Source organism: Rhinopithecus bieti, unplaced genomic scaffold (assembly GCF_001698545.2).
Source record: "Rhinopithecus bieti isolate Rb0 unplaced genomic scaffold, ASM169854v2 scaffold_7888, whole genome shotgun sequence".
Lineage (NCBI taxonomy): Eukaryota > Metazoa > Chordata > Mammalia > Primates > Cercopithecidae > Rhinopithecus > Rhinopithecus bieti.
In genome coordinates, this window is record NW_016805944.1 from 1411778 (window position 1) to 1427888 (window position 16111).

A 16111-nucleotide genomic window follows, 5' to 3' on the forward strand; every position below is an offset into this window, starting at 1 on the left:
ATTTCAGCTCACTGCAACCTCCATCTCCTGAGCTCAAGGGATCCTTCTGCCTCAGCTTCCGAAGTAGCTGGGACTACAGGTGTGCACCATCACACCTGGCAAATTTTTGTATTTTATGTAGAGATGGGGTTTTGCCATGTTGCCCAGGCTGGTCTCGAACTCCTGAGCTCAAACAATCTTCCTGCCTCAGCCTCCCAGAGTGCCGGGATTACCAGCCTGAGCCACCGCACCCGGCCAGCATTTTCCATCCATGATTTGAGTAAGCACAAGAATGCTATGAGGCACACACACCAATTGGCTCCATTTTACAGACAATCAAGCTGAGGTTCCAAGGAGATGTCACCTGCCTAGGTGACTGCCCTCGGTCAGTAATAGAAGGCCGAGGGTCAGAGCCATCAGGTTTAGTGCCCTCCATGAGGTCCCTCAGACCTCTGGGCTCTGTCTGGCTGCAGGCAGACTCCAGGAGGGCCTTCCCAGATCCTTGGAGCTGGAGACCTGGGAGATGTGTGGCCAGAGTGCAGCCTATTTGACACCTGAGATCAAGCTCTGAGCCACCATGCCCTCCTGCCTCCCATTGTGCAAAGAAGAAAGCAGAGGTCCCTGGAGAAGGGGCAGGGTTTGCCTTGAGTCACACACTAGGGCATGGGTTCAGATGCCCAATCGGGGCCCCCTTCAGACACACCGGGAAAGGTCTTCCCTGGGTCCCGCTGGGGCAGGGTGAGTTATCCAGCACTTGTTGGATTAGGGTTGGGTTGGATTAGGGTTGGGTGGGAAAAGGCCAGGGCTGCTGTCTCCATCCTGCTGTTCTCCCTTTCCACCAGGGCCACGTGGAAGAGCTGTGGGGCCTGGCCACACACCCCAGTCAGGCCCAGTTTGTGACCTGCGGGCAGGATAAGCTGGTGCATCTGTGGAGCTCAGAGTCCCACCAGCCCCTGTGGAGCAGGATCATTGAGGTGAGGGGCCCAGGGACTTGAAACGCACTGTTCTAACAGAACTACCTTTCTCCATGTATCAGAGCTCAGCACATTAGACTGAAACCAAACAAGGTCTTTTTTTTTTTTTTTTTTTTTCTCTTTGAGATGGAGTCTCACTCTGTCACCCAGGGTGGAAGGCAATGGCATGATTTTGGCCCACTGCAACCTCCGCCTCCCGGGTTCAAGCAATTCTTCTGCCTCAGCCTCCCGAGTAGCTGGGATTCCAGGCACACACCACCACGCCCAGCTAATTTCTGTATTTTTAGTAGAGACGGGGGTTTCACCATGTTGGTGAGCCTGGTCTCGAACTGACCTCATGATCCGCCCACCTTGGCCTCCCAAAGTGCTGGGATTACAGACATGAGCCACCAAGCCTGGCCCAAACAAGGTCTTTTTAAGCAGGGTGGGGGTTTTGTCCAGGGAACTGGGTGCTTAGAAGCTCTCTCAGAAGGGTTGGAGGAGTAGGTTCCTGACTGGAAGGGAGCCCAGGATGACACAGAACCATCCTGTTGGGAGCTGCCATGAGGAGCGGGGAGTCAGGAGCCGCTGAGTTCAAGGAAGGTGTGACTACTGCAACAGTCAAGTGTAGAGCTACACTGTCCCATACGGTAACCACTGGCCACACATGGCTATTCACAATTAATTAAAATGTAAACAGAATAAAAATTTCAGCTGGGTGTGGTGGCTCACACCTGTAATCCCAGCACTTTAGGAGGCCGAGGCAGGTAGATTGTGTGAATCCAGGAGTTTGAGACCAACCTGGGCAACATGGCAAAACCCCATCTCTACAAAAGGTGAAAAAAAAAAAAAAATCAGGCGGGCGTGGTGGTGGGTGCCTGTAATGTCAGCTACTTGGGAAGCTGAGGCAGGAGAATTGCTTGAACTTGGGAGGCAGAGGTTGTAGTGAGCTGAGACTGTGCCACTGCACTCCAGCCTGGGCGACAGAGCAAAACTCCATCTCAAAAAAATAAATAAAATTAAAAAAATAAAATAAAATAAAAGAGTCTTAAAATTCTGGATCCCCTTTGTCCCAGCATTCCCACATCTAGGAAATTATCTAAAGAAGTTGTCTTGGATGAATAAAGCTGTGGGAATTTAGGAGTAAGGAAGGATCCTGGGACAGTGGTGACAGGAGGAATGTTTTCTGTTCAGGCTAACATGTTACAGGAATGGAAAGAGGAATGGCTGCCATGGTGTCTGGGGTGGTGATGTCCCAAAGGGCAGCAGAGGGAGGGGAGAGCCCTCATCCCAAGATTAGACTTGGCCCTGAGGCAGGAGAATGGCCAGATGGACATGGGGCCCCAGCTCTGAGCCCTGCCTCTTCTCTCTCCCTTCTCAGGACCCTGCCCGCTCAGCCGGCTTCCACCCCAGTGGCTCTGTCCTGGCTGTGGGTACAGTGACTGGCAGGTAAAGCTGAGGAGGGCATTTCGGGAGGGCTTCTCTGCTCCCTGGCTAACTGGCCCTTCTTCCTTCTCTCCTATTTGCCCAAATCCCACTATTTAGTGAGCCCCGATCCCTCAATATTCCTCTGGCTCACTGCAGCCTCCGCCTCCCAGGTTCAAGGGATTCTCCTGCCTCAGCTTCCCAAGTAGCTGGGATTAGAGGTGGCCACCACTATGCCTGGCTAATTTTTTTGATTTTTAGTAGGGACGGGGTTTCACCATGTTGGCCAGGCTGGTCTCGAACTCCTGACCTCAAGTGATCCACCTGCCTCAGCCTCCCAAAGTGCTGGGATTACAGGCATGAGCCACTGCACCTGGCCTTGTTTTGTTTGGGATAGAATCTTGCTCTGTTGCCTAGGCTGGAGTCCTGTGGCACGATCCCAGCTCACGCCAACCTCTGCCTCCCAGGTTCAAGCAATTCTCGTGCCTCAGACCCCCGAGTAGCTGGGATTACAGGCACATGCGCCACCACGCCCGGCTAATTTTTGTATTTTTAGTAGAGACGGGGTTTCGCTATGTTGGCCAGACTGATTTTGAACTCTTGACCTCAAGTGATCCACCCGCCTCGGCCTCCCAAAGTGCTGGGATTATAGGCCTGAGCCACCGTGCCCAGCCCAGATCTTTTCTGGGGTCCTTCTGATCCCTCCCTCAGACCCCACAGATTGCGGCCCCTCTCTGTCAGATCATCTCACCCCTCCTCCCCCCACCACGCCCTCTCCTTCAAGATGGCTGCTGCTGGACACGGAGACCCATGACCTGGTGGCTATCCACACAGACGGCAATGAACAGATCTCAGTGGTCAAATTCTCCCCAGGTAAGCGGCAGGCCTGGGACACCCAAGCGGCAGGGTCAGGGGACAGAGGCTCAGAGTTCTTGGCAGGGGGAGGGGTGGAGCCTTCGAAGGGAGGCCTATGAGGGATGCAGTGGGGATGGAGCTGGGGACTGTTGAGGGGGCTGAGTCTGGGCGAGGAGGGGGCAGAGCCTGGGTGCCTCCTCATAGCCCCCCTCCCCCTCCCCCAGACGGGGCGTACCTGGCCGTGGGCTCCCACGACAACTTGGTGTACGTGTACACGGTGGACCAGGGCGGCCGCAAGGTCAGCCGCCTGGGCAAGTGCTCGGTGAGTGGGCAGTGGCCCCCAGCCCGCGCCGCCACCCCGCCCAGGGGGTGCAGAATTAACCAATTTTCTACCTCAAGGGAGCGCAGCTTTCAACACTCAACTGACTGCCCTGATCAGAGCAAGGAGTCTTGGCCCCGCCCACACATTCACCACCTCGTGTGTTCTAAGCCCGCCCCTTTGTGTAGCCCCGCCCCCACGTGCTAAGCTCCCCATCTGTGTAGCCCCGCCCCCCACGTTCCGAGACCGCCCCTCTGTGTAGCCCCGCCCCTCACATTCAAAGCCAGCTCCTCCGTGTCTAGCTCTGCCCACCTGTTCTAAACTCCCATTGTGTTCTAAGTGCTTTTTGTCTAGCCCTGCCCATCACAGTCTGGCCCCGCCCACAGTAGTCTGGCCCTGCCCCCACACTCCAAAGGCCTGTGGATCCTTCCTTTAGTCCCCTTGTGTTCTCGCCCTACCTCTGTATCTGACCTTCCACTTTCCTGATTTAATCCTGTCCCCCTCTCCTTGGTTCCGCCCTCTGCAGCTCTAACACCATCCCTTCCCTCCCCCGCAGGGCCATTCCAGTTTTATCACCCACCTGGATTGGGCCCAGGACAGCAGCTGCTTTGTCACCAACTCCGGGGACTATGAGATTCTGTACTGTGAGTTCTCCGGGACCCAGAGATATTTATTCCTCCGTCTCATTTGCAGACTTCCCTGAATTCTGGGACAGGAGGCAGGGGCTTCAGGTCTCGCTCCCTTAGTATTCAAGGCTGGTTCTGATTTGGAATTCAGGGACTGCTGGCTTATTTTCCCCCTGGTGTACCCCACTTTTAGTCAATTCCTCCGCTTTCTGGTTGGATGAGTAGGATGCAGGCATGCAGGTTTCTTTTTTACATTTTTTAATTTTTAATTTTTATTTATTATTATTATTGTTACATATTTTTTGAGACGGAGTCTTGCTCTGTCCCCCAGGCTGGAATGCAGTGGTGCGATCTCCGCTCACTGCAAGCTCCGCCTCCCGGGTTCAAGTCATTCTCCTGCTTCAGCCTCCCGAGTAGCTGAGATTATAGGCGCCTGCCACCACACCCGGCTAATTTTTTAGTAGAGACGGGGTTTCACCGTGTTAGCCAGGATGGTCTCAATCTCCTGACCTCGTGATCCGCCCACTCGGCCTCCCAAAGTGCTGGAATTACAGGTGTGAGCCACCGCGCCCAGCTGTTTAATTTTTATTTTTTGAGATGGAGTCTCACTGTGTTGCTCAGGCTGGAGGGCAGTGGCACCATTTTGGCTCACTGAAACCTCCACCTCCCAGGTTCAAACCATTCTCCTGCCTCAGCATCCCAAGTAGCTGGGATTACAGGAGCACACCACTATGCCCAGCTAATATTTCTGTTTGTATTTCTTTTTTTTTTTCTGAGACGGAGTCTCGCTCTGTCGCCCAGGCTGGAGTGCAGTGGCCAGATCTCAGCTCACTGCAAGCTCCGCCTCCCGGGTTCACGCCATTCTCCTGCCTCAGCCTCCCGAGTAGCTGGGACTACAGGCGCCCGCCACCTCGCCCGGCTAGTTTTTTGTATTTTTTAGTAGAGACGGGGTTTCACCATGTTAGCCAGGATGGTCTCGATCTCCTGACCTCGTGATCTGCCTGTCTCGGCCTCCCAAAGTGCTGGGATTACAGGCTTGAGCCCCCCCACCCGGCCTGGATTTTTTTTTTTTTTTTTTGAAATGGAGTTTCCCTCTTGTCTCCCAGGCTGGAATGCAGTGGTGTGATCTCGGCTCACTGCAGCCACCATCTCCCAGGTTCAAGCGATTCTCCTGCCTCAGCCTCCTGAGTAGCTGGGATTACAGGTGTCTGCCACTACGCCCAGCTTTTTTTTTTTTTTTTTTTTTTTTTTTTTTTTTTTTTTATAGAAATGGGGTTTCCCCATGTTGGCCAGGATGGTCTTAAACCCTGACCTCAGGTGATCTGCCTGCCTCGGCTTCCCAGAGTACTGGGATTACAGGCATGAGCCACCACACCCGGCCTAATTTTTGTATTTTTAGTAGAGATGGGATTTCAGCATCTAAGCCAGGCTGGTCTCGAACTCCTGACCTCAGGTGATCCAACGGGATGTGGTGGCTCATGCCGCCTCCTGGGATTACAGACATGAGCCACCACGCCCTGCCAGATGCAGCTTTCAAAGCAGATGCTCCCGCTTATGCTGCTGGCTGTGAAGACCCAGCATGCAGCCTTCTCAACCAGTCCTGACAGGTGGAATGAGCCCTGGGACCTTAGCCTCCTCTGTCTTGGACCTCAGCTCCCATTATCTAAGAAAGGGATGGGTTTACTGCGTAGTTCTTCCAACTCTGAATGTCTCCTCCCATTTTCTGCCCCAGGGGACCCGGCTACCTGTAAGCAGATCACCAGTGCAGATGCTGTGAGGAACGTGGAATGGGCCACAGCTACTTGTGTCCTGGGGTTTGGGGTGTTTGGTGAGTTCTGGAATGAGAGAGGTCTCACTGAGGACAGGCGTTCTGAGAGACATCCCCGCTGGTGGTTTCCAGAGTCTTACTGCTTACCTCCAGTGTGGGAAGCTCACTCCTTTACTGCATGTGGGCTGTGTTTGTGTAAGAGGAAAGGGTAGGGTGAGATGACTGGTTAGAGCTGTAATAAAATGAAACCAAATGGGCGTGGTAACTGGCCAGGAGAGACCACACTGCCGGTGCCCTAGCCACCCATTCATTCAGGCACGAAATCAGCGAACACATACTCCCTGAGCAGTTCTGTGCCCGCCATGGGCTTGGCAGTGACCATGACTGAGGGCCCTGCTCTCCTGGGGCTCTCAGTCCAGTTGAGGAGGCAGACTTGTCCCCAGATGGTGATGACCCAGAGTGAGCAGGGCTGGGACAGGGAAACCCAGGGTAGGGCATCTGGCCTAGTCTTGGAGGGAATCAGGGAAGGCTTCCTGGAGGAAGAGACATCTGAGCTAGGACCTGGAGGATGAGCAGTTACTTTCCAGGGCAGTGAAGAAGGAAAGCAGTCTCTAGGCAAAGGGAATAGCACATACAAAAGCCCAGGCATGACACAGAGCTTGGCATTCGGAGAAATGCAGGGAGGCAGGGTGGCCATAACGGGAGCACTGATGAGGGATGAGGCTGGAGCAGTGCATGGAGCCCACTGAGGCTTAGAACCATAGACCTTTTTCTAAGGTCACCAGGGAGCCATGGAAGGGTTTTGAGCAGAGCAGGGGCAGGCTCAGATTCACATTTTAAGAAGGTCATTCTGAGTCGTATCCTTGGATAGATACAGGCTAGGTTGGAACAAATTAGGGTGGCTGGTGTGGCAGTCTGCTCCTCTTGGCAGTCCCTGGCTCCAGCTGACATCTTACAACTTACCTCCATCTCGCCCACAGGGATCTGGTCCGAGGGGGCGGACGGCACTGATATCAACGCTGTGGCCCGCTCCCATGATGGGAAGTTGCTGGCTTCAGCTGATGACTTTGGCAAAGTTCACCTGTTTAGCTACCCGTGCTGTCAGCCTCGAGTGAGTCCCTTGGGGAGATGGGGGTGGACAGGGGTCGCAAGCAGGGGTGGGGACAAGATTCAGGCAGCTCTGGTCCAACCCCACCCCTTCTCTAAGCCTCAGTTTCCCCATCTGTACAAGGAGGACAGTGGTCTTGATCCCAAGGGCCTTTCTTAATCCAAAGGTGGATGAATTTCAGAGTGTGCCATGCTGAAGACATGGTTCTCTTTTTTTTTTTTTTTTGAGATGGAGTCTCGCGCTGTTGCCCAGGCTGGAGTGCAGTGGTGTGATCTCGGCTCCCTGCAAGCTCTGCCTCCCGGGTTCACGCCATTCTCCTGCCTCAGCCTCCCAAGTAGCTGGGACTACAGGCGCCTGCCACCACGCCCGGCTAATTTTTTGTATTTTTAGTAAAGACAGGGTTTCACCATGGTCTCGATCTCCTGACGTCGTGATCCACCCGCCTTGGCCTCCCAAAGTGCTGGGATTACAGGCGTGAGCCACTGTGCCCAGCCGAAGACGTGGTTCTCGAAAATTCAGAGCAACTGCAATTCTGAGCTCTTTGGTTCTTTTATCCTTGTTAACTCAGTAAATATTTATTGAGCACCTACTATGTACCTGGGCACAGGATACACAACCAGATCTTACAAGTTTTTAAGGGAGGCCAAGGTCAGGTGCAGTGGCTCACACCTGTAATCGCAACACTTTGCAAGACTGAGGCAGGAGGATCGCTTGAGGCCAGGAGTTCAAGACCAGCCTGGGCAATAAAGTGAGACCCCCATCTCTATAAAACACACAAAATTAGCTGGGCATGGTGGTGCACGCCTGTAGTCCCAGCTACAAGAAAGTCTGAGGTGGGAGGATTGCTAGCCCAGGAGGTTGAGGCTGCAGTGAGCCATGATTGCACCACTGTACTCTAGCCTGGGCGACAGAGCAAGACTTTGTCTCAACACAAAGACGAAAACAAAACAAAAAAAAAAGCTGGACGTTAATTTTACCATTCTCTGGTTCTAACAGAAGAGGGGTTGTTTCAGCATTTTCCTAGGAAATTTTCATGCATAAAAGCAGAAAGACTAGTACAGTGACCCCTCCTGTACCTGTTACCGATGTTCAACTATTACCAAATTTGGTATATTTATTTCATTTGTTTCTTCTTTCTTCTTTCTCTTCTTTTTTTATTTTTGAGACAGGGTCTCACTCTGTTGCCCAGGCTGGAGTGCAGTGGCATGGCACAATCTCGGCTCACTGCAGCCTTGACCTCCTGGACTCAAGTGGTCCTCCCACCTCAGCCTTTTGAGTACTTAGGACTACAGGCGTGCATCACCACACCTGGCCAATTTTTGTATTTTTGATAGAGATAGGGTCCCTGTTGCCCAGGCTGGTCTTGATCTCCTGGACTTGAGCAATCCTCCCCACCTTAGTTTCCCAAAGTGCTGGGATTACAGGAATGAGCCACAGCACCTGTCCTGGTCTGTAGTTTTAAGAAACTGCATATGTAGCTGGGTGTGGTGGCTCATGCCTGTAATCCCAGCATTTTGGGATGCCAAGGTGATGGACCACCTGAGGTCAGGAGTTTGAGACCAGCCTGACCAACATGGCGAAACCCCGTCTCTACTAAAAATACAAAAATTAGCTGGGCGTGGTGGCAGGTGCCTGTAATCCCAGCTACTCAGGAGGCTGAGGCAGGAGAATCGTTTGAACCCGGGAAGCGAAGGTTGCGGTGAGCCAGGATCACGCCACTGCTCTCCACTGAGCGACACTGCACTGAGCAACGGAGTGACAGAGTGAGACTCTGTCTCAAAAAAAAAAAAAAAACAAAATTAGTCAAGCCTGGTGGTGCATGCCTGTAATCCCAGCTACTGGGGAGGGTGAGGCAGGAGAATTGCCTGAACCCGGGAGGCAGAAGCTGTAGTGAGCCAAGATCGTGCCATTTTACTCTAGCCTGAGCGACAGCAAGGCTCTGTCTTAAAAAAAAAAAAAAAAAAAAAAAAGACACCACACACACAAAACACATAGGTTATCTTTTAGCCCTCTAAATTGAGCATTCATGTCTAAAAAATTAAGGATTCTTACATATCCATAAGCCTCTGACCACTCCTACTCATTAACATTAATTTCTTCTTCTTCTTTTTTTTTTTTTTTTTTGAGACAGAATTTCGCTCTTGTTGCCCAGGCTGGAGTGCAATGGCCCGATCTCAGCTTGCTGCAACCTCCGCCTCCCGGGTTCAAGCGATTCTCCTGCCTCAGCCTGCCAAGTAGCTGGGATTACAGGCTTGCGCCACCATGCCTGGCTAATTTTGTATTTTTTAAATAGAGACAGGGTTTCTCCACGTTGGTCAGGCTGGTCTTGAACTGCCAACCTCAGGCGATCCGCCTGTCTCGGCCTCTCAAAGTGCTGGGATTACAGGCGTGAGCCACCGCGCCGGGCAACATTAATTTCTTATATGCCTCATCCCTAGGGAGGCAAAAACAAAACATCAATTCCTAAATATGATCTCATAGCCAGTACATATTCACATGTCCCTGATGTGCCCCAGACTGGCCTTCTACGGTTTGTTTGTCTGAATCAGGGTCCAAACTGCATTTGCTTATGTCTCAAATCTCAGCATGTAGAACAGCCTTCCCTATGTGCATGCTGTTTCTTGCATTTATGCCATTAACTTGTTCAATAAACCAATTCAGTTGCCCTGCTGGGTTTTTTGTTGGTTTGTTTTTGTTTTTTTGACAGTCTCCCTCTGTCGCCCAGGCTGAAGTGCAGTGGCATGCTCTCGGCTCACTGCGACCTCCGCCGCCTGAGTTCAAGTGATTGTCATGCCTCAGCCTCCCAAGTAGTTGGGGCTACAGATGTGCGCCACCACACCCAGCTAATTTTTTGTATTTTTAGTAGAAACAGGGTTTCACCACATTGGTCAGGCTGGTCTCGAACTCATGACCTCAAGTAATCCACCTCCACCTCGGCCTCCCGAAGTGCTGGAATTGCAGGCGTGAGCCACCACACGCAGCTCTTCTGTTGGTTCTTTTTTTTTTTTTTGAGATGGAGTCTGCTGCCAGGCTAGAGTGCAGTGTCACAATTTCGGCTCGCTGCAACCTCCGACTCCCTGGTTCAAGCGATTCTCCTGCCTCAGCCTCCGAAGTAGCTCAGATTACACCACGCCCAGCTAATTTTTATATTTTTAGTAGAGACGGGGTTTCACCATGTTGGCCAGGATGGTCTTGATCTCCTGACCTTGTGATCCTCCTGCCTCGGCCTCCCAAAGTGCTGGGATTACAGGCGTGAGCCACCGTGCCCGGCCTCCGTTGATTCTTCAAGGGCTTATTAGCCCTGGCAACATGGGGACACCCCATCGCTATGAAAGTGAAAAAAATTAGCCAGGTGTGGTGGCGCATATCTGTGATCCCAGCTACTCGGCAGACTGAGGTGGGAGGATCCCTTGAGCCCAGGAGGTCGAGGCTGCATTGAAGCTGTGCTCATGCCTCAGTGACTTCACTCTAACCTAAGTGATTTAAAAAAAAAAAAAAAAAGGAAGAGCAGAGAAGAACTGGGTCAAGATAAGACGACCATGATGGAGTGGCATTGTCCTCACTGACCTTTCTTCACTTACTTCTTTCCTTGTAACAGGCCCTCAGCCACAAGTACGGTGGACACAGCAGCCACGTGACAAATGTGGCCTTCTTGTGGGATGACAGCATGGCCCTGACCACGGGGGGCAAGGACACCAGTGTGCTACAGTGGCGGGTGGTCTGATGAGGCCAGGGAAGAGTCAGGTGTCAGGGCAGGAATTCTATTTTCGGGAGATGTCTATTGCCGTGTAGAGTAATATATACCCAGAGTATGTCTATAGCAGAGGGGTTTATGGGGGCGGGAGGGGAGACTGACAGAAGTCTCTATTTATCCGGGTGGGATGAGGGAATCACATCGCTTTGGGGATCCACTGGTGTTTGGTTTGGGGTGTTTTTTAAGTTTTTTCTTTTATATCATCCAGAAATAAAGACACGTGCACTATGGTGTGTCCGGGTCTGTGTATTTGTATGGTGTGTGCCTACACAGTTGTGTATGTGTATGGATGTGTGTGTGTATTAGTGTATTAGCCCATTTTCATGCTGCTGATAAAGACACACCTGAGACTGGGTAATTTACAAAAAAAAAAAAAAAAGAGGTCTATTGGACTTACAGTTCCATGTGCCTGGGGAGGCCTCACAATCATGGTGGACGATGAAAGGCACAGCTCACATGACGGCAGAGAAGAGAAGAGAAGAGATCTTGTGCAGAGAAACGCCACTCGTTTTTTGTTTTTTGTTTTTTTGAGACGGAATTTTGCTCTGTCACCCAGGCTGGAGTGCAGTAGTGCCATCTCGGCTCACTGCAGGCTCCGCCTCCCGGGTTTACTTATGCCATTCTCCTGCCTCAGCCTCCTGAGTAGCTGGGACTATAGGTGCCCACCACCACACCCAGCTAATTTTTTGTGTTTTTAGTAGAGACGGGATTTCACCATGTTAGCCAGAATGGTCTCAATCTCCTGACTTCGTGATCCGCCCACCTCGGCCTCCCAGAGTGCTGGGATTACAGGCGTGAGCCACTGTGCCCGGCCAAAATGCCACTTTGTAAAACCATCAGATCTTGTGAGACTCATTCACTATCACAAGAACAGCATGTGAAAGACCGTCCCCAAGATTTAATTACCTCCCACCAGTTCCCTCCCACAACACCTGGGAATTCAAGATGAGATTTGGGTGGGGACCCCGCCAAACCATATCAGTGTGTTACAGTGCTTGTGATGAGGGACCATTGTTATTTAGGTCTTCATTGGAAGCAAGCAATAGAAACCATCTTGCTCTAACTTGGATTAAAATAAAACTTTCTGGCCTGGTGCGGTGGCCCACACCTGTAATCCCAGCACTCTGGGAAGACAAGGCAGGTGGATCACCTGAAGTTAGGAGTTCCAGACCAGCCTGGCCAACATGGTGAAACCCTATCTCTATTAAAAAATACAAAACAAGGCCGGGCGCGGTGGCTCGGCTATGCCAAAGCCTGTAATCCAAGGCAGCTTCGGGAGGCCCCCGAGACGGGTGGATGCACCGAGGATCAGGAGAATCGAGACATCCTGCGCCTAACATGGTGAAACGCCCCGTCTCTACTAGAAAAATAAACCAAAAAAACTAGCCCCGGGCGAAGGTGGCGGGACGCCTGGTAGTCCCAGCTACTCGGGAGGACTGAGGGGGGCAGGACGAATTGGCCCGTGAACCCGAGGAGGCGGCAGCTTGTAGGTGAGCCTTGAGACGTGGGCACCACTGGCACTCCAAGCCTGGCCACAGAGCGAGACTCTGTTCTCAAAAAAAAAAAAAAAAAAAAATACAAAACCAATTAGTCCAGGTGTTGTGGCGGGCAGGCCCTGTAGTCTCCCCAGCTATCAGGAGGCCGAGGCAGGAGAATTGCCTTGAACCTGGGAGGCCCAGAGGTTGCAGTGAGCCGAGATCCTACCTGCACTCCAGTCTGGGTAACAGAGTGAGACTCTGTCTCAAGAAAATTAAAATAACATAAAATGAAACTTTTTTTTTTTGAGATGGTGTTTTGCTCTGTCTCCCAGGGTGGGGTGCAGTGCCATGATCTCAGTTCACTGCAACTTCTGCCTCTCAGGTTCAAGTGATTCTTCTGCCTCAGCCTCCTGAGTAGCTGGGAACACAGGTGATTGCCACCACACCTGGCAAATTTTTGTATTTTTTTTTCTTTTTTTTTTTTCTTTTAGACAGAGTCTCACTCTGTCACCCAGGCTGGAGTGCAGTGGTGCGATCTCGGCTCTCTGCAAGGTCTGCTTCCTGGGTTCACGCCATTCTCCTGCCTCAGCCTCCGAAGTAGCTGAGACTACAGGCGCCTGCCACCGCGCCCGGCTAATTTTTTTTTTGTATTTTTAGACGAGGTTTCACTGTGTTAGTCAAGATGGTCTCAATCTCCTGACCTCGTGATCTGCCCACTTCGGCCTCCCAAAATGCTGGGATTACAAGCGCAAGCCACCATGCCCAGCCTGTGTTTTTTAATAAAGAGTTTTCACCATGTTGGCCAGGTTGGTCTCGAACTGACCTCGGGTGATCTGCCCGCCTTAGCCTCCCAGGGTGCTGGGAATACAGGTATGAGCCACCATACCCGGGCTGATCCTTCACTTTTTTTTAAAGCCAACACCCTCTACAGTCACATTGTCTTACATTTGAACCCTCCCTTTCTGAACTTGTCCACTGCGGAACTCCTATTCAGCCACCAGTGACCAGAGCTATGCTGGAGCTAGGACACCAGCCCCAGTGCGACCCAAGCCATCACAACCCTTAGGGCAGAAGGGACAGGGAGGGAATTTGTTACCCATCTCCAGGGACAGGCAGAGTTCCCAGAGGAGCTATGGTTCAGAGGAGGAGGCCACGGCCACTGTGGGACTAAGGGAAGCAGTAAGGGGCCCAGGAAGTGAACGTACCCTGACCTCTCTCCACCGACCCCGTGGATGGAGTTTGCACTAGCCTTATCCTATCACCCTTAGGTCTAGAAGACAGTTTTCTGCCGCTCTTGGGTCAAAGCCTCTTCTCCTCCTCCCTTCACTCCCTACCTTTCATCCCTTCACTACCTACCTTTCATCACTTCCCCATTGCCCAGGTTCTGGGAAAGTGGCCCAGCGCTGCGAAAGCGGCCCTTTCATTGGGAATCCGGGTGCTCTTTTGACCCCTCGTGGCCAGACTTGGACCTGCATGGAAAAATGCACCAAGAAAGTTCTGCTGGAAAAGTGCTGGTGATTCTCCACGTGACCCTCCTCCACCCCAGAGTCACTCTCAGCCTTCCCTCCCCAGCTCGGGGCCCTGGGAGAACGCCATGTGCAAACTCTATCCGCAGGGTCGGTGGAGAGAGGTCAGAGTATTTGCTTCCTGGGCCCCTCCCTGCATCCTGCACTCACAGTGGCTGTGGTTCCCCTCCTCTGAGCCGCAGCTCCTCTGGGAACTCGAGCAGTCCCTGGAGACAGTAATAGATTCCCTCCCTGTCCCTTCTGCCCTAGGCTGGCAATGGCTTCGTGCCCACTTCAGCTGGTCCCCTGGTGCCACCCCATCCTTTGTGGCTTTCTCCACTCTGCCCATCCCTCCATAAACTGCCCATAAACGCTCCCAGTTAAACTTGGGACTGGCCACTTGCTTCTCTCCAGGACCCTGATCAAGTCTCAGCATAAATTTAGGGTAAGCCAGAGAGAGAAGGGGACTGTAAGCCCACCAATGAACATTCAGAATTTATCTTTTTATTATTATTATTTTTTGAGTCATTCTCACTCTGTTGCCCAGGCTGTAGTGCAATGGCACGATCTTGGCTCACTGCAACCTCCACCTCCCAGGTTCAAGTGATTCTCCTGCCTCAGCCTGCCGAGTAGCTGGGATTACAGGCATGTGCCACCATGCTGGACTAATTTTGTATTTTTAGTAGAGATGGGGTTTCTTCATGTTGGTCAGGCTAGTCTCGAACTCCTGACCTCAGGTGATCCACCTGCCTTGGCCTTCCAAAGTGTTGGGATTACAGGCATGATCCACTGCACCCGGACTATTTATTTATTTATTGAGACGGAGTCTTGCTTTGTCGCTCAGGCTAGAGTGCAATGGCGCGATCTCGGCTCACTGCAACTTCCACCTCCTGGGTTCAAGCAATTCTCCTTCCTCAGCCTCCCAAGTAGCTGGGATTACCGGCATCCACCACCACACCCAACTAATTTTTATATTTCTACTAGAGACGGGGTTTTGCCATGTTGGCCAGTCTGGTTTGAACTCCTCGATTCAAGTGATCTGCCCACCTCAGCCTCCCAAAGTGCTGGGATTACAGATGTGAGCCACTGCACCTGGCCAATATCCTGAGTCTTGATTTGGGTGTTTAATTACATGGTGTATCCAATTTTCAGGATTCCTTATATTGTTCCCTTAAGATCTGAACATTTAAATTAAATTTTTTGAGACTAATTGTTAATTACATTTATATTTTAATCACGGTTAATTTTTATTTATTTATTTTTTTTTTGTAGAGATGGGGGTCTCACTTTGTTGTCCAGGCTGGTCTCAAACTCCTGGGATCAAGTGATCCTCCCACCTCGGCCTCCCAAAGTGCTGGGATTATAAGCATGAGCCGCAGAGCTTGACTGCCCTTTTTTCCCTCTCTGTTTCCCAGGCTGTAGTGCAGTGGTGCGATCCTGGCTTACTGCAATCTCTGCCTCCTGGGTTCAGGTGATCCTCCCACCTTGGCCTGCGCAGTAGCTGGGACCACAGGCACGCACCACCACCCAGCTGGCTAGTTAAATTTTTTTTCTGTAGAGACAGAGTCTTGCTATGTTGCCCAGGTTGATCTCAAACTCCTGGCTTCAAGTGATCCCCCTGCTTTGGCCTCGTAAAGTGATGGGATTACAGCCATGAACCACCATACCTGGCCTACATTTTAATTTTAATTTAAAAATAAACAAAAAAGAGCCAGGCACGATGGCTCACACCTGTAATCCCAGCACTTTGGGAGGCCAAGGCATGCTGATCACTTGAGGTCAGGAGTTCGAGACCAACCCGGCCAACATGGTGAAAACCTGTCTCTACTAAAAACACAAAAATTAGCCAGGTGTGGTGGCACGCACCTGTAGTCCCAGCTACTCAGGAGGCTGAGGCAGGATAATCACTTGAACCTGGGAGGTGGAGGTTGCAGTGAGCCGTGATGGCACAATGGCACTCCAGCCTGGGGGACAGAGCAAGACTCTGTCTCAAAAAAACAAAAAACAAGCTGGGCACCATGGCTCATGCATGTAATTCCAGCACTTTGGGAGGCCGAGGTTGGCAGATCACCTGAGGTCAGGAGTTCGAGACCAGCCTGGTCAACATGGTGAAACCCTGTCTCTACTAAAAAAAAAAAAAAAAAAAAAAAAGCGGGGTGTGGTGGTACATGCTGATATTCCCAGCTGCCAGAGACAGGAGAATCACTTGTACCCGGGAGGAGGAGGTTGCAGTGAGCTGAGATCATGTCCTTGCACTCCAGCCTGGGCACAGCAAGACTGTCTCAAAAAAAAAAAAAAAAAAAAAAAAAACCCCCCAGCTATCATTTTTTTGTGTTTTATT

At 51.6% G+C, this 16111-nt stretch overlaps 1 protein-coding gene across 5 annotated transcripts in view; it reads left to right on the top strand.

The window, feature by feature from the left end:
* Nucleotides 1–11015, top strand: part of EML2 (EMAP like 2) — a 36543-nt gene extending 25528 nt beyond the window's left edge. For all 5 annotated transcript variants that reach the window (XM_017874350.1, XM_017874351.1, XM_017874352.1 and 2 more), the window contains 8 exons: nt 822–953; nt 2314–2381; nt 3142–3230; nt 3437–3534; nt 4088–4175; nt 5890–5985; nt 6906–7036; nt 10632–11015. In XM_017874350.1, the coding sequence (XP_017729839.1) occupies nt 822–953; nt 2314–2381; nt 3142–3230; nt 3437–3534; nt 4088–4175; nt 5890–5985; nt 6906–7036; nt 10632–10757 (828 nt within the window). In that variant the 3' untranslated portion in view covers nt 10758–11015. The remainder of the gene's footprint in view (nt 1–821; nt 954–2313; nt 2382–3141; nt 3231–3436; nt 3535–4087; nt 4176–5889; nt 5986–6905; nt 7037–10631) is intronic.
* The last annotated feature ends 5096 nt before the right edge of the window (nt 11016–16111 follow it).